General features: G+C 37.7%; 1 protein-coding gene across 1 annotated transcript in view; it reads right to left on the bottom strand.

Moving 5' to 3' along the window:
* SEMA3C (sema domain, immunoglobulin domain (Ig), short basic domain, secreted, (semaphorin) 3C) overlaps positions 1-19,139 on the bottom strand; it is a gene marked incomplete at its 5' end in the record, with an annotated part of 54,039 nt that overhangs the window by 22,742 nt on the left and 12,158 nt on the right. The window contains 6 exons of the mRNA XM_010180894.1: positions 411-633; positions 5,403-5,547; positions 8,192-8,261; positions 11,328-11,442; positions 13,512-13,654; positions 15,554-15,673. Coding sequence (XP_010179196.1) covers positions 411-633; positions 5,403-5,547; positions 8,192-8,261; positions 11,328-11,442; positions 13,512-13,654; positions 15,554-15,673 — 816 coding nt within the window. The remainder of the gene's footprint in view (positions 1-410; positions 634-5,402; positions 5,548-8,191; positions 8,262-11,327; positions 11,443-13,511; positions 13,655-15,553; positions 15,674-19,139) is intronic.

Raw genomic sequence — 19,139 nt, 5'->3', positions numbered from 1 at the left:
GGCCATGTGGAAGCAGAGAGAGAGACTGGGCTGAGGTTTTTTCCTACCCTTGAGAAGCACGTGGTGTGAAAACCGACTGCAACCCCCACCCCCATCCCTGTGCGCCTCAAGGCAAAGCGGGAGGGGGAAGGTGAAGAAACCGGGAACAAAAGCTGAGCCCAGGAAGAAGGGAGGGGTGGGGGAAAGGTGTTTTGATTTTAAGATCTGGTTGTATCTCCCATTGTTCTACTCTGATGTTGGTAACAAATTAAAATTGTTTTGTTTTTTATTCCTTATGATGAGTCTGTCTTTTGCCTGTGACCTGTTTAAGTGGTGAGAAGCCCTCCCAGTCCTTATTTTGAGTAGCCCTTTTTTGGGGCATCGTGGTGCTCAGTTATGCACTGGGCCTAAACCATGACAGTTTGTCTTACCTGTTCCAAGAAACAAGACATGATATCTTCCGTCAGCAGCATTCACTCGATCCACAGCAATCTTTGTATACTTGTAGTCAGCTCCTATCCGGATGATTAATGGCCTCTTGTGTATTGGGTAAATGGGATTAAACATCAAAGGGTGATTCCTGATGAAGGTCACAACATCGTCTGGAAACTCTTTGGTTGTCCGCATATTAGGTGTGAAGGCTCCTCCTGGACACTGTAAGAAACATGCACAGCAATGCTTAACAATACTTACCATCTTTCAGAGAGTTTTCATCTCCAAGTCATTTACAAATATTGACAGATGGTTGAGAAAGTAAGTTCCCGAAAGAGAACTTCAGACTTTGACTGAAAGTAATTATGTTCCAGTAATGGGAATGAAGTGCTTGAATAGCTATGCTTTGTACTCCCTTCAGTTCAGATAAAGCAAACACAAACTTATTTTTGCACTTTCAAAACCCAGATTGACAGCAAAGATCCATACTTCTGGACCTATTTCCACATTCTTTATGCTTCCAAACTGCCTGTTGAAAATAAAATCCAAGCAATTGGTACAGGAAGATACCAAACTTTCACAGCTGGTTTGTTATAGAAAAAGGCAAAAGGTAAAATCTGATATTAACATTAATTTGGTCAATATCCCTCTAGTCATTGAGTTGATTATGAGATAGTGAAAGAGCCTGTAACTCATCTTCATTTGGAAAAACAATAATATGGAGTTAAGGAGGGGTCCCATGACAACTCATTTACATCTGAGAAGACTGACCATTCACAGGATCTTGTCTACACTCTCACCAATGCCTGAGATATAACAGAGGTCCATGAATGCTCTGGATGCTTCTTTATATTTAATGAAGAACCATCCAAATAATCAGCCTTGAGGCATCCTGGACCTCATAAGGAAATAAAAGCAATCTTAGAAATCTTAAGTGTTTACTGAGAGTGAAACTAGAAGACTGTGGGAAGAAATGAGAAGAAACGTCATTAACTGGTACAATGTTTTGGATGAACCTACACCAATTTACATGACTTTTTTCAGCCACTCTTACTGAAATTCTTATTGCTGCTCCTGAGCTTTTATTTTACCCCTTACCAGATTTCTGAGGTGTGAAAGTCTCCTTGGAGTATTTGAGCTATTCAGAAATATTTCAACACAATATTTTTCCAGTTGGAAAATGTTGATTTGTTCAATATGAAGAATTTAATGGAAAATGTTTATTTCTATGAGGACCATTCTTATGTCCAGGATGGAATTTCTGGTCAAAACCACAGACAGAAATAGCTAGTAGCTTAGGGAGAGATTTACCTCACCTGACTTCTAGTGTCTCAAAATCAGGCATTTATTCTTAGTTAGCCATCTAGGTTTCCTCTGTAGTCAGTAATTCAGACTAGATACCCTGCTTTTAGCTGGCTAAAATTACATAAAATGAATCATACTCTGAGAGACTAGGAAACTCACTAGGGATATATGAGTCAACCTACCTGATGCAAGCAAATGTTAGAATCTGTGTCTTATCTCCCAGGGGATCCCTCTAACCACCAGGCAGGAGTGCCTGTTCTACCCTTGCTGCTAAAAGCTACTCCATCTTTTGCACATAATAATAAACTAGGCAATACCTGGAACCAAGTAAAGAGAAGACTGCAGCCTAATCCAAGGCTTTAGAATAATCTTCCAGCTCAATTAGAATTTAATTATTCATACAAAGTAGAACAGCTCTGGTAGGGATCCTTTAAAAGAAACTGTTCTGGCATCAGTTACCATCAGGAAGAAGAACTGGAATTCAGCTCAGATATAGGTCTCTTTTCCCATGTGACATCCTTCACAATTGATTCTTCTGGACTATTTATCTTGATGGTTTTGGTTTGGTTCTTGTTAGAAATGACTCTACATGCTAGTCCTCTGAGAGTGCTCAACCTACTCCTTTCCTCTGTGGCACTTCCATCCACAGTCTTCTAGGACATGCACAGAGCTATCTGCTAAGATTAGCAACAAATGCTGAAAAAATAATTGTGTTCATAAATTTGTGGGCTATTAGCAAGATTATCCTATTTTGTGGTGAACTGCCAGACCCCGGTTCCTCTCAAGAGGGATTCTGTTTCATGAGCGGTTCAAATTAAAATTTCCTGTCCCACATAGCTCTGTTAACAGAAGATTTTCTCTGATATTTTCTGTCATTCCATTCTTGACTTGGAGATCATAAGACCTTTGTCTGTGACTTCCTGCAAAAATGTCTGTGCTATGGTTCACCCCAGTATGACCCAAAAAGCTTACATTATATTGTTGTTCTGAGAAAAGCCTTAGTGAACATCTTTAATCAATTAATTCTGTTGTTATCCTCCATATCAACCAATGACGAGCAAAGGATGCTACTGAAGAACCCTATATGCTCTCTCTTTCCTGGACGGATTGAGTATGTATCCTTCACACCTCATTCAGGGACTTGGCTTCATGATAATTATGTTCACAATTGACCACCATGCAGTTAGATTACAGAGAGAAACAGAATTCTTTTAATTACAGCATATTCCCCAACACGCTGTAGGTACAAAAACTATTTCTGTAAACCCTGAAAAATGGAAACTGCCCTCAAACATCACTGAATTTAGTAGCAAGCTGCCAATTATGTAATTTTTTTTCCTTTCTTTTTCCATAAATAAGTTTTGCCTGCAGAGAAATAAGAAACCATTGGTATGTAGCATAGGGCAGCCAAACACTATGGAGCTGATTATGGCCAAATGAACGTATTGCTTTATTTAATTCTACTGAAGCTATACTGAAGTCTTTTCATTGTTTATCGAAAGTAATGCAACACAACAAACATTAATTTCTGTCCAGAGGTTTAGTATAAATATCTCTTTAGGCAACTGTAAAGTAGGATATTCCATGTCATATAAAAGGCAACCCTGTCTAGTCCAGCATACCAGAAGCAGCAAAAAAACCTGTGTTCCAGAGGAAAGAGGCTCATACCACATAGTCTGCAAGCGTGGCTATTCAAAGTTAACCCTCTGAACACAAATTTTGACCAGCAAAAAAACCCCTTGTCTCAATTTTTACAGATGCTTTGACATAAGAGAAAAATAGAGTTTATGGCATGCCTTTAAAGGCAGAACTTTTGGGCAATAACGGAAAAGCAAAGCCAAACACATACCAGCTTTAAGCTCTAAAATGCACTTTTATGACATTGTGTTGTGGCTGAACTGGGAGAAAGCACAGAAAAGCCAGTGATCAGAAAACCAGCAATGATAATCTTAAAATAATCTCTTTTGGCTTTGTGTGTGTGTGCGCGTGCGCTATGGTCTAAGAATTTATATTCAAATTCAGAGCTCATCTGAAAAATGTAGTTAATTTCTGTCACCATATTAAATCCAAATCTGATTTTTTTTCTCCTTTCCATTGTGCTGCCCAATTTCTGTAGGCCCATCTGGAATACCTCATAAGCATCTATGAGGCGAACCAAGAATAACATGGCAGTGGTTAAGGAAACATACAATATTCTGAAGCAGCAAGAAACTCTAAAATGTGACTAATCACAAGAGCAAGATACTTCCTTTTTAAATGGGTCATTTATTTTCTTCTTTGTAAAGTTTAAGCTTAAAGCCTCAGTGAACTGACTAGAGCTGCATAAATTAGTTGCAAAGAAAGAATAATGCTAGCATTAGACAGTATTAGGTATTGATTAGCTAATTCTAGGGATATGGGAACATGAAATCCTAAATCTTACAGCCAGTAATAACTGCACTAAAATATCATGACGAGTTGTGTGAACAGGGTGAGCTATTTCATGTAGCTGAGAATTAGTGCACTAGAGAGAAAGAGAAAAAACAATACCGGCAGCATGAAGTCAAATATGAATGAAATACTGATACAGCTAAAGGTTCTTGCAGTGACTTGCAAAATGAAAATAAAATTTAATTTCCTGTGATAAATGGAAAAGCAACAAAGTGTTAATCTAAAAAATACCTACATAGTCGAGGTATGATTTATGATTCTGCATATTTTTTTAATTATGATACTTAAGAAATTGTAAGAAGACTTCATAGGAGTCAACAAAAGTCTATACTACCATACTTCATTCAGCAAATATGGATTTAGAGAAGACTCTAGAGAAAGCTCATATATTCTTCATTAAAGCTGGAAATATTAGACCTCATAATTCTGCTAAATCTAAAATACAAATAGTGTAAAAGAGTAAATAAATAAAGACAGAATTGCATGAACAGCAATTTTTTATATCATAAAGGTGAAAAAAAATGTTTTCAGTCTTTCATGGGACATTTCTGTAAAACTTGGAAACAGAGTTAGTTCTGTGTGCAGAATTTATTAGATTATTTCTACCTTTAATACACTGAAAAATACAGTCCTGAAAACTTTCCAAGGCATACAAAAAGCTTTCTTAACAAGGAGGACTACTATGAACTGATTGGCATGAAAACTCATCTATTTCTAGGTCTCTCCTTTAAGATTTAATGCCTGACAGGGTATTAGACCTAGTGAAATGACAAGTCCCAGAAGCCGCCTTCTCTCACTACATCTCCCAGGCAACCCAGAAGAGCTGTAAAACTTTAGAGAATTATGGAAAATTCATACAGACTGAAGACAGACGTAGAGACATTTGGATCCAGACTGCAGAATACACTCAAAACACTGTTTTTATGCTTATCTACTAAACTATCTTTTGCTCAAACACACAAAAAATGTAAAAATACAAGTAAATAATGATTGCCATCCTATGAAATAATTCTTACCACCTTTTCAGCAGAAAGAGAAAGAGCGATTAGCATTTTGCACAACTTTTAATTCTTTCTAGAAGATTTCCAGATACTACGTGATTTGTATGGCAAGGTGAGAAGCAAATAAAATTGTTCTGAACTGTAACTAAGTGTCATAGCCACATATAGTCCATTCTCCTGGAATAAATAATATTTATTTGTGTATTAAACAAAGACAAGTAATTGGCGAGCCTGCATAAACATCTTGATACTTACAGTGCCAGGCCGCGGGTACGGAATTCTGCCCTGATATGGAATCAGCTGGTGGTTTGGGCCCTCCTTGTGTGCAAAGGGCCCATTGAACACAGTCTGGATGTCTGATAGATGGTACACACACACGGCTGAGCCTTTAAATATGGAGCTGGAAGACAGTAGGAAAAAGTTAGTATTGCAATCTATCCACTTCTCTATATCTTTTCCATAATTTTTTTTTAGATACCTCTAAAATAACATCATAATACAATTTAATGCTTATATAGCAGGGATTTAATAAATTTAAAATCAACTAATTTAGCTTCCCAATATACACTGTTACTCCTTAAGACCTAGCACTTTCTTGATTGGTGAACAGAAAAAAAGATAAATTCTTACAAGTGGAAAAAGAAAATTTCCTAATGTTGAATATAAAAGAAATATAATCTGCCCCCCATTAAATCAATGGCAAAAATATTGCTGACTTCAGTGAGACAAGAGTTTTATAAACTTTGTACTGCCAAGCTCAGCACAGGTTTCCAGAGCTCCCTACCAGTATGTTAACCACAAGACCTCCATGAGCTTCCTAAGATACATGGCTAAAATAATAATCAAAGTATCCAGCGCAATTAGAACTGGTTAGGTTATTGCAATCAGATGCCAGCTTTTCTAAGCAAAATGAGGACAGGTTGTGGCTGTAAAGAAATTACTCCTATACAGTCCTCAAATCCACCCACAAAACTCATCTTACAAAGACCCCTTCAAAAGAGATGAAGTTTGATGCTTTCAGAGAACCTGTGGGGTTTATCTCTGATAAGAGCAAAGTTTTCCACTGCTCTGGGTTCAGCAATGGTCTCAGATGTCTCAGCCAGCACTGATGATGGGGGGCACTAGGTGAATAATTTCCAGAGTGATACTAAGGCTGACTGAAGTGAATTAACTCCTTTTTTTCTCTCACTGCATGTAAGGTTTGAGATATTTATCCTAACGAAGTGGAAGCTCCAGACAGTCTAAAATCTGCCTGTTTTCAATTGAATAAGAAAAAAAAAAACACTCCAGAAAAAGCCTGAAAACATTACACACAGGGTCTAAACAAGGAAAACACAATCCACATTACTCTCAGCTATATATATGGATTAGTAGGAGGAACCTTTTAGATGGATTACGGTATTCATGGAAATTTCAGTAGGTATTAATAAGTTTTAAGAAATGTATTTGGTCTTTCCAGATGTTTTATGTTAGATTTACAGCAGATTATGCCACCAAAACAATTTGCTTCAATATTACTTGGTTTCCTTCTGTATAATTTCAATAAAAATACTATAAGGACGTTTCTCTCTTGCTACTGTTAAGAGCTGGAGGTCTACAGAGGTGAAGATAAAAGAACTGCTAAGGAGTAAAAATCCTTCTGATTGCTATATTTGACTGGGTAACACATTTAATCTCTAGTCGAACAAAGAGAAAGCAAGCATAGACCATGTGGCTCATCATAACAGAAAAGCATGAGTGTAAAACCTTCAACAGAGAGAGAAAACAGCTTGAAAGACAGGAAAAAGTGAGGTTTTCTCTTTGTTGTCACCTTATATGGTCCTGTGATTTAAACCTCATTTCCACTGCAGGAATACCAGGAGAATTAGGTAAAAGTGTTTCTGGTTCAGGCATGTTACATCCACAACCTAATCATAAGTGTGGTTTTACTGCTAAACATAACCTTGGAATTTTCTCTGTGCAGTAGGAATCAAAAAGTGTAGACAGCATTAGATGTTTACAAGTTATGGGATTCCTTTTTTTCTCAATTAAATATCATAAAATAATATTTTCCTGGCTAGTTCACACATTTCAGAAAGCAGATCTCTAGATCCACATGATAAAGAAAGAAAAGCGTATCCGGAAAATATATTTTTTTTCACACAAAGATTTCTTTACTGGAAATTGCCATTAAAGGAATTATTAGTAATAAGTTAAATAGTTAGCTAACTTGATCAAAGAAATTAAATTTGAAGCAAGCAAGAAACCTCTTTGAAGGTAAGTAACAATAGCTAAATAATACAGGCTAGTGTACCAAAAATAAGTAAGCAGTGACTATTTCTACTCTGTATACCACCACTATGTGGTACAGCTAAGAGAAAAGTGAAAAAAATAAAGGCAGAGGTGGCAGAATCTGTTGGTCTGCCTATCAGTTTATCTCTGTGGAGACTTTCAGCATAGTAAACCATATCTGGTACGTCCACTGCCCCTGGGAGCTCATGAAGTGTTTTCTTAACTGGAGAGTAAGTGAATACTACTGACTGGTAACAGGGAGCCTAAGGCTTCAAGGAGGTTATCAGATGCCACATAAGTTTGTCTTTTTGTAGCCAGCTGAAGCTGACATGGGTTATTTGCCATCTGTGCGATCATCTGCTGGTGGAGAGACTAGAAATGATTTGTGTGAATATAAGTAAGAATTCCCGGTTTGATCCTTCAGGGTGCTGGATGTCCTTCAGGAGGTGTTAAGCGCTCTCAGATGCCACAAGAGTTCAGGGCATTGAAGTCGTGTAGCTTTCCCTTGCTGAATGGTAACAAGTGGCCCTCCACGGAAATGTTTTCCCGGTGCCAGCTGACAGTATGTCAGGGAGCAGCCTGCTCCAAGGAGCACAGCTCTAACATGGATACCAGCAGTAAAGACACTGAGACTGTTACTGCATGCCAATGATGGCCACAGCAGACATACAAAATTGCACAGAACAGCCTTGACCACAAGCCATCACTTTTGGTTTTCATATAGAAAATGGGAGAGTTTAGAAAGGTAATTTTTTTCAAATCTCCCCATTTACCTTGATGTTGTAAAAATTCCATACACAAGGGTTGTTCTGGGGTTATCTGTTTCTAGAAGAAACACATCCTCTGTAAGAAAGAAAAGGAAAAAAAATGAATACTAATAAAAATTTTCATAGAATCATAGATGTCCTGGTTTGAGCTAAATAGAACTAATTTTCTATTTAGTAATTTTGCTTTTCAGCTCCGTCTCTTTTAAGTGGCTGAACTTGCTGAAACTAAAGGCATTGTTTTTCCAGTATGTGCTGCTAGAAGATAAGCTCAAGGTCAATTGTCTCATCATGGGTGCCTTGTCTGCGCCTACGGTGGGGGAAGCAGACCCAAAACTGACCAACTAGGTATTCCATCCCACATACATCATACTTGGTATAAAGCCGAGGGATCATGAGGGTTTTGAACCCTTCTTCCATCTTGGAGCCCTTCCATCTCAGACATTTTCGTCTGTCTCGATCCTGCAGTGGCCGAGATCTGAGTGCAACTCTGCTGGTTCATCTGCCTCTGATCCTGATTTTTGTATTCTGCATCCTGCTCCCACCTGCTGCTGAGTTCAGTCTGGGACTTTTCCAGTGCCCTGCTCTGCAGAGCCTCTGGTGATGTATACGTCATTGGGGAGAGGGTGGGGGGGGAGGATTTTATATTGGTTTTGTATCTATTTGTACATGTACATATCTGTATATATTTCATTATTTTCTTATTTACATTATTATCCTGTAGTATTAGTATTATTGTTTTATTAAATCTGTTAGTTTATTTTCCATAAAGACTCTCTCCCTTATTCTCTTATTATTCCCTTCTGGGGAGGGGAGAGGGGTTAATAGAGAGCGTCTGTCCAGGATGTAGTGGCCAGCCCAGCCCTAAACCACGACAATAGAATCATCAAATACCAAGTTGGAAGGGACCACAAGGATCATCTAGTCCAACCTTTCAAGGTAAAAGTGTAGTTTAAATGAGATGAGTCAGCACCCTGTCAAGCTGACTCTTAAAATGGACCAATGTAGGGGAATTTACCACTTCCCCTGGGAGATTATTCAAATGTCTGATTGATCCAGTTTAAATTATTACTTTCCTGCTGAAATAATTGGTAGTTTTGTCTCAGACTTGAATGGGAAAAAGCAAAATGATCGAATGAATGGACCATATGCATAAATCTAGCATTTGAACATTTGAAAACAGATTTGAAATTAACTCCATGCCATCTCGCCTTATGAAGACAGAAGGCAAAGATCTGCAAATATATTCCGGAGCCATGTTGCACACTTCTCTCAGCTGGATCTTGTTTCAGCAGGTTGTTTAACAGCAGGCAAACATTTAAGTTGCAATAGGTCAAAGGCAGAGAGTTCCCATAGACAGATGTAATCCAAAGTAGGTCAGTTAGGTGTTTTGTTGTCCAGTGCACACTCGAGATGCCCTCATTAGCTCATTTTCAACATGATATGAATGACAGACAGTTTTGCAGTGAAGACACTGAGAGATGTACACCTCCCAGCTTTTGTTGTGTAGGAATTTATTGACTGCCCTATGCCACCCTGTACTGAACTGAATTTGCCCACCCTTAGCTCTGATCTGTTGGGTTTTTTTACATTTCAGTGAAACATACTTTAATCTCTGGCAGTTTCTCCTTACAAATATTTTTTAATAACTATAATCAAGGTAACTCTTCAATGTGTTTTACAACAGACAAAAAGACTGACCTGTTTGAGCTCTTTATCATATAATATGTTCTCTAGCCTTCCAGTAATTTATGTTGCTCCTTTATTTAAACCTCTGAATTTTTAAAATATTCTTTTAAATATGTCAAAAGCAGAACTGGAAATGTTACACTCTTCTGCATTATACATGAAAATGTATAAAAGTGTGTGCTTTCTCTCTCCCAGTTTTCTGTATCTCCAGTTGTGGTTCTATTCTTTCTCTTTGCCACAGGATTGTGCTGAGAGCCCAGCCTGAGAACACTGTCTTCTATTCTATGTGGTTTACATTTTGTCGCACAGAAAACTAAAAGCGGTTATCCTACTGTTTCACTGAAGAGGAGTGGGCTGGTAAATCACAGCTCTGAAACATTAATTGCTGTGGCAGTGCTTCAGCACTGGGAACTTCTGAAAGTCAGCCCTCCAGGCACCTTGCACATTCTGAGTTAGAGCAAGTTAGGGTCTACCTCTAAGCCCGTGTCACTGAAGCCTTGAACCAATATAAATACACCAAATATTTGTAATGATCCCACATCAAGAAGACTCTGAACCTCATTTGCTATAATGGTAGTCATCAATAATGCCAGACAAAAGAGAGAGATTACAGTGGAGAAAAGCTCAGAATCAGATGCATCCCCAGTGTGGGGCTCATTAGCTATTTCTATTATTTCTATTATTTCTCTTTCAATTTATATTTCTACACATACCAAATCTTTCAATAGCTGAATTTAGAACTATGACTTTGTACGTCACAGTTGTGGAAAACTGAGAATTTGAAACTTTCTGATAATGTTGTTTGGCAATTAACTATGAAGTTATGCATCTATTAATTCCTTACTGAAAAGAAACCTCTTGTGACTTCCTATATAGATTACTCACTGACTATTTTCAGTGTCTGACAGGTTGAACAGAAAATCTAAGTGCCTGAATGAATCCTGAGAAATTATATTTCTTTGTAGACTTATTGGTGGTGCCAGTAATAGGATTTACTAGTATTAGCTTGGACTATCTAAATTGAGGCCTCTACCCAGTGATCAAAAAAGAAAAACTGTATGTGGAAAAGCTGTATGTTACACAGTTGTATAAGAAACAGCTTCAAAGAGATGTATTTAAAAAAAACCAACCCCTATCATAATCTTAACTAGGAGCAAAATATCAATATATTTCACTTGTTCTCTTCCAAATATGAATTCTTTACATATATAATTCCTTTACATAGTCAAGATGAATTACTGTTATTTCAAAGATAATGATAATTACCCAGAGAGATTTATGAAGAATTTTTTCGTTTCCTATCATAAAACTGCAAGGAAAATTTTGTCATTAATTTCTACAGGGCCAAGATTTCACTGTCAACAACTTTACTAAGGGGCTGAATGAAAATCAATAATTAAATAGGCACAGGGTGCAAGATTTAGATAAAACTTTAAAGGGATTTTTCTTGCCATACCTAATTCATCAAAGTACGTTTCCGTTCCATCTTCATCCATTACTGAGCACACAAGTCTTGCTTTCAAGAATGTTGTCCACTTGTTCACAAGACTACGCTGACCACCTGTGTCATTCTGGAAAAGAATATTATTTTTAGAAAAAAATACAACACAGTTATCATTTCACCAGCCTTTCCCACATTTTCCACAGGTTAATTTGACTCATCATGTAGACAGTTATGCCGTTATATTTAAAATAAGAAAAAGAGAGGCCTAAAACAAATCCCCTCATCTAAACACTCCAGATACAGGATAAGCAGTAGCTGGTTTTCTAAGTAGAATTTCTGTGAAAGGGTTAGCAGGCTTGGGAAGGTTGGGCAGTAGATTCTTTGCAGCAGCAGTCCATGTAGGTATGATCGGAAAGGACTGTGGAGGACTATAACACTCGCTGACACCTTGTGTGGAGAAGTCCGTGCAAAAAGGTCTAATATTCCTACGGAGGGATGTTTCTTCTAGTCCTGACAACAGAATAGCTGCATCTGACCGAGTAATCCATGCTGGCCCATGACGAGGATGCTCTGAATTAAATTCAGAAATGATGCCTAGCATAGGTCTAACTTGTTTTGAACTGCTGGAAGGCCTGCTAGCTTGGTCCTGAGCTGGCCTGGCCACAGCTTGCCCAATGATCTTTGCATCTCTCTCCAGTGTGAGGCGTAAGCTGTAACTGCCAAACCAGGCAATGCAGCACAGAGGTGATAGCTCCTGCCTCATTCTGCTGGGGATCACCTTAGATAGAAGAAGCAGCTTCCAAACTGCATTGCACAGTGTCACCCAAGGAAAGGAAAAAAAAAGGAAATGTAGAAGCTAGGAAAATCTGATTTCAATGAACTGTTGTGCATGTTTCACTGCTGCTCCTGGAGCTGGCAATCTGGCTTTTTAGGTGGCACATAAGGAGTATTTTGGGTAGGTCTTTCTTGGCACCACTGTACTAATATACTTGGCCAGTCTCAAAGGTGTTGATATATGAATATGATAGTATACAAGTGTACAAATATGACTGTCTCAGATTTATTTTCATCGGCTTTGGGATTCTGCCACTGACTTCAGTGTAAGTCTAAACAGGCTAAGGCCTTTCAGAAATCATCTGGGCTTCATTATAACAGTAACAATAACAAATACAGCTATAATTGTGTGAAATGCCTTCTTGCAAAATACCCAAAAAGGCCTTTGGGCACCCTCACAAAAATATAGAAAATGGAGATTATAAAAGAGATCACATGCCTCATCATATTGCCAGAGGAGGAGTTTAACACAATCCCAAGCACTCCCTCACACCCTTGCACAACAACATCACAAAGCACCAAATTTGTAAGAAGATCCAGATTAAAGACCAGGAATATCACAAACATTCACAGTTATCTTCCTGAACCCTTTCAAAGGAAGGAAGGAAAAGGCTAGCAATAATGGTGCATTTATAATTTACCTCTCATTATAAAAAATCCATTTCACCAGCGATATTAATAGCTGCTTCAATCACTTTTCATCTACAGTTGATTACAGATATGAAAAAGGAAACAGACACAATGAGGAGCACTGTGATAGTAAATTAATTACTGCACAGGAGTAGCCATAACTCCTGAATTTAATTTTCCTGTGCACATTTTTAAAGTTAGGCTCATACATACATCAATGCAACAATCAATGCAAGAACTCAGAAAGGACAGATATTGTAAAAAGGAAAACAGTATTAGAAAGTTAAATCAACCCATTTAAAATCTTGGCTTTGCTATTTCCAATGTGTTTCAAAGATTTTGCGTGTGTTTATGTGTGTGCATGTGTGTGTCTGCGTGTTAAAGTGTTCACTGTCTTATAATTCAGTTTTTCTAACCAAAGAATGTACCTCATTTATGAAAAGGGCAGTAAGTTTGGAAATTCAACACTGGTAACTATTCTGACTCAGAGAAACAAACAAATCCCCGAATCTCCAAATTTCCATATAATTATGGGTATAGCCAGATATACATAACATGTTCAGGCCCTAGCTGTGTGTTTAGTAACAGCTCTACCTGATTATGAATGTAGAAGCTGAAACAGGAAATTTGTTTCAAATATAAATCAAAGACTTTTCAATCACATAGTCTTTTAGCTTATAATGTAGCACTAGCAGCTTGTTACAAAAACCTGGCAAACAAAATTATTCTTACCGGGCATATTCTTGCAATCATTGAATGAATTTGCTTTGTACTGCCACTGTTGTCTGTAAGTCTCTCTTTGAAGAAGAAGTAGATTTTGGCATCATTGGGATCAGTGCCATCTGGGATAACATGAGCATCCACAAAAATAGGCTCTGAAATGAAACAGTGTAGCAAAAAGATGAATCAAAAGATGTATTAGTATAAGCAATTAATGATTTTACAGTTATTGACTATATAATGAATATAGAGGTATAGCTGTGGCAGGTTAAGCTATATGGTCTAGCTTCATGTCTGTGTATACCAAATATCACCAGGTAAAAGGCTTCTTGCTGGGAGCCTTAAGTTTCTGCGTCCTCATATTTTATCCCACAGCAGATCTTTAGAAAAGCAATTAAAATGCAGAAGCAGCAGCATCAGATTAGTGCAGAGACTCAAAGACTTGGAGGAAGAAGAGGGAAGAATCAGTGTGCTATTGGGGCAAGGAAAGACTCATTGAGGCAAAACATAAACAAAAGCTGTCGAAAGACTCATTAGGAAAATAACAAATAAGGTACACAAATAAGAAAGGAAAATAACTTGTGGAACATGGAAAATGAAAGCAAGGTATGCAAATGCTTGAACAGCATTTGAGTTCATATCATAGGTTGAGAAACATAAGCAAGTGTGCATGCAGTACACTGCAAAGGAGCACTAGTGGGAGAGCAAAATAGTTTATATCCTTAACAGCAAGCATATAATGGACACTGGAGAAGTCCTCAGAAGACTTTCTCCTTTATCTGAAGGAAGAAACAGATCTTCTTCCTGCATGAAAGCTGTATCTCTTCAATGATCACACAAGATTGCTTGATCAGTTGAAATTCTGTACAAATATTGAAACAATCTGGTACAAAGGTTGGATTACTGATAGAAAACTCACTTTACACTGCAGCATTTTTCTATTCACATGAACCCATGCCCAATGAATGTATAAAGTGTCATGACTCTGGCCCTAAAAGAACACGGAAATAAGTTGTCCTTGTAAAGTACGTTCTGACCATAGAACAGGTAGATTTTCCAGAAATTAGGCATTTTAATGGTTCTTTTTCCCTAATTCACTTTAGGGTCCACACTTCAGGGTGTACAGATAAGTGTAAGAATGTATAGCAAACATAAAAAAATTTAGAAAGCAGACATAGTTTCCTATTCATAGTGAATTAAACTTATTCTGATTGCAATCTTGTGATTTCACTGTAGCCACAGCCACACAAAAATAACAAGAAAGGAGCTATATCAAAAAATAGTCAAGACAAAATCACAGTAACTTTATTTCAACATACTTGAAAGTTTTTTTAAATTGGAACTGCTATGTTAGTTGCTCTATAACCTTTGTCATTTTTCTCTGCTCAGACAGCTGACCACCTTTTTAATCCAAAATTGCCTAATTGGAAGGAGTCTTCTTATCAGTAAAGTCAGGGCAAATTTTCACACTGCTTTCAGTGAAGCCAAGAGTTAAGTGTCTGCACTCAGAAATTAGTTTTCCTACTGTATTTTGCTAATCAATTACTTACCACTAAAATAAATTGCAATAATTGCCAATGACTTCTCTGATACTGGGACTCTCTTCTGCACACATTTTGAATGCAAGTGGTGGTGAGTACTCTCAGCCAGAATGAATTGAAGTTGATAATTCATTAGGGAAAAAATTAGAATCAAGCACTCCAATTTCAGGCAATGTCTGATGCATTAGAGGTGGAGAAGGCCCTTCCCCAGAAGTTGATTTGCCTAACCACTTGCCATTTGAAAGGTTTTTACACACTTCCCCTTGAACAGTTTGGTTCAGTCTTAATGCAAAAAAGGCATGTGAGGTGGCCTAAGAGGTTGGTTCATGCAATGAACCCTTTACATCTGTCCATTGTCTACAATATGTATTTACACACATTTCTTCATGGTTCAACTTCATAAATTAAATCCAGAGAAAAGATCTTTAAAAGACAAGCTCTTTATTTTAGGCAAAACAAAGCAGAATCTCCATGAAACCCATTAAAAGCTCTGGCAAAACAAAGGCGTCTCACCACTCAGCCACTTGGAGTTGTGCTGGTCAGTTCGCACTGCATTCCTCCTGGTCAGACTCCGAAAAATGGCAGCATCTGTCCCCATGAAATCAATATACATTCCTGAAAAAAGCTCTTCATCTGTGAAGAATTGAAATGGAGGGGAAAAAGCAAATTCATTGTTTAGGCTTTTGAGAAATCCATGTTTACTGATCTATTTTTATTTTAAACTTGTCAGCTCTTTATTTACACAGGAGTCTACATAGATAAATATTGGGTCATAAGAATGAGACTTCCCTCTGATTTACAAAGACACAATCTAGAATGCATAAGAATCATCAGCTTTTTCTTAAAGACTTTAGGGAACTGCATAATTAGATGCAAAAGCAGAACTGCATATGTGGTGAACCTTTCTTTGATATAAAGTTTAGTTGCTCAACTTTCACTGCTAAGGATCACTGGAAAATCAGGCTAGTGTTATCAAACAAAATTACATTCAATTTTTTAAGTACATACTTCAAAAGGCTTTTTTTGTTATGGGAGTAGGCAAAATGACTGAGCTGAATGTGTTGCTGGTGTAAACTGCCACAACAGCTATTGCAGTCAATGGATCAGTGCCAATTTTTACCAACACTATTGTCAAGGTTGCCCCAGACAGCCTCAAGCTGCCTCCAGTACTGCAGAGGCCAGACAATCATATTATTGAACTTTACGCAGAGTAATACGGAGCAACAATTGTCCCCTTTTATGTACTTGATTCTAAGCACAGAGTCGTTATACTTGAACAGATTTAGACATGCAACTCTTACATTAAAAGAACTAAGAACTTCTGCTCTCTGTGCAGGGCTGAAAACTCAATCCATCAGTCAGGATGTATATCTGTGTTTGTGTGAGTCTGTGTGTGTGCATAAATATATGTATGTATAGTTATAATTCTAATTACATATACTATCATTTTCTACTCTGTGAATAACCAAGCAATTTCCACTGACTAATGACAATGAAACCCCACAGTAGAAAACAGTAGCTAAAATAAACTGTAACTCTCAGAGTGGGAGTGGTGGCTGAATACATTCCAGTACAGCTGGGTCCTTTGATTGATGTTCTTGCCTGAATTCCTGGACTACCCAGAGAGTGTGGTCAAGCTGGCAAGAGTCACAGGTTCAGAAGTGCTTGAGGCTATTTTTATGCTGTGTGTGTGTGTGTGTGTGTGCGTGCACGTGTGTGTGTGTGTGCATCAATATTGAAGACTCTTGGCCGATGAGAGACTTAAAACTCTGGAGATTTTGTTTTTCTGCTGCTGGCTAAAGCCTGAACCAAACCCCTGCAGAGCAGCCAGCAGCCACTCTTCTGCTCTCATCTCTCCCAGTGATGACAAGATTCATACACAGGGGATTTAAACAATGTATTTGCTGCATGTCTGTGCAGCATTTACTTCCTGAGCATGTACTGACAGAATGTTAGATCTGTATTGATTTATAACTGATTCTGTATATTTGCCTCATTGTCTTAATCCATCAGAGCTTTATTCTTATTATTAAATAAACTGGCTGAAAGAGATCAGGCATATGGTTCTCACTAAATGTTAAGTACAGTCCTATGCAAATATACATATGCACAGTCTAACAACAGTACTTCACTATGTAATTTTAATCCTATTAGATACCAGTGCTATTAGTTATGTCTTAAGCATTCCTAGTGTCTGCTTGCTAATCATGTATCAGATGATATCCATCAGCTTCACTTCCTTTTGGTTAAATTCTTAAATTCCATACAGCACTTGGTCGGCACAACACAACCAGTTCACACTACTTCTCTTTTTTACTGGGAGGAATTACTGAATTGGTGAGGTATGTCTGCTTTTATATCTCTCTCAGAGCCTTGTTGGGAAGAGAGACATCCTGCACATTAGTTATGCCAAGCTACTTCAAAGTCCATTTCTCATAGCTTTGATGCAAAAGTGTCTTCTTACAATGGCAAACTGTACCAAGTTCAAATCTGTTTTTATAGCATCATTTTCCTCTGAAGGGTGAATCAGCCTTCCTGCTACATTCTAGGCTGGTGATGCCCAAAATTGTCAAGAAATTGCATCTATATTTAAAGATGGTTCTTTTGTTGTGGAAGAGTTAGCCGGTTTGGCAGTTTCCCATCTTCTGAAGTGAGGGAAAGGATTTCCTCCTGCAGAAGAATGCTCAAAGGAGCATCCAGTACATGGGCTCAGTCCTTGTTTTTTTAACTCAATCTATGCTTTTCAAAATCTTCCCTTTTCCAGTATGGATATTGAGGCTAAATTCAGTCAAGCTTAATGTTTTTGAAGTGATTACGCAGTAACAGGGAGAGAGTATAAAACCTAATCTGTGGGACTCTTCTGAAAAACAATGTGACCTTTGCAGAATAATTTAAACGTTGTAGACAAACTATGTCATGAAAGAGAAGTCAAACACCAGGGAAAGTCTGTTCAGTCACAAAACTGAGACATCAAGGAAGATAACATAAAGCCTACTAAGATGAACAAAGCTGCCATAGATATATTGCAGGAAAAAAATCAGCTTACTGTACATACAGTAATTTAGAAACAATGTACTTTAATGGTGTTTCATAAAATCCAGAAGGAACAAGGAAAGGAAACTTTATTTTTTAACTGCAGTTCATTCACTTAATAATACCAGAACCGCAATGAGTAGCAGTGGATTAATCCATTACTGGCTTTGAACAAACATTTTCTTTATACAGTGAGTGTCTGTAACCACTGACCATAGATCACTGATGAGATAAAGATACAAGTGCAGCCAAGGTTCAGAGAGGTATCTAGGTAGCATTTACCTGCCTTCTAAAGGTGCTTCAGTTCATACGACTGTGAATGAAATTACTTGTCCTTTGTACTAAATATATTTGCAAAGAGGAATCAAAAAAAATCTGAACAGACCATGTAGAATAGACCATACGACAATTCCCTTAAGCTCCATGAGATCCAAATTTTAAAGGAAATCTCTGGCACAATATGTAATTGCCATTGATTTCAGTGGAAGCCAAATGGCAGAAACACTGCACATTGTTCTCTTGTAAAACTTGGGTGAAATATGCCGTACTTGTGTGCATTTAGTTTTATTTGCTAAGAAAGCCTGAAAAATCTGTGCAACTGCTGCTCCCTTCAAAGTCAAAAATATAGCAAGGAGTAGGCACATGTTGAAAAATCAAGGCTTTGGCACTAGAAGTCTGTGAACATGCTGCAAATGTGAAAGGTCGGGTTATACTAAGTATATATAATGTCTCCTGCTTAGAAAAACAAAACAAAACAAAACAGTTTTCTTTTACTGATGACAGGTTGCACAAAAGAGTTATCCCCCTTTGGGTCTTCAGTTAGGTGTTCAATAGGCACTGCAGTAATTCTTTGTGTGAGGTGTATGTCACAGTCACTGAATACAGTCGCCACCAATTCACAAGAATATTTGAGGTGTGTCAGTTGTATCACTTTCTGGACTTTCAAATGGAAGAAAATTGCAAAATTGGTTGGGTATAGAGCCAATTGAAGAATGAAGAGCCTTGCAATAACTGGTGGGCTCTACAGCAGAGATGACAAAAAAAATGAAATTCAAAGTAACTAAAG

The sequence above is a fragment of the Mesitornis unicolor genome, unplaced genomic scaffold, assembly GCF_000695765.1.
Source record: "Mesitornis unicolor isolate BGI_N332 unplaced genomic scaffold, ASM69576v1 scaffold7563, whole genome shotgun sequence".
Classification (NCBI taxonomy): Eukaryota; Metazoa; Chordata; class Aves; order Mesitornithiformes; family Mesitornithidae; genus Mesitornis; species Mesitornis unicolor.
This window is presented reverse-complemented; position numbering and strand designations above follow the sequence as displayed.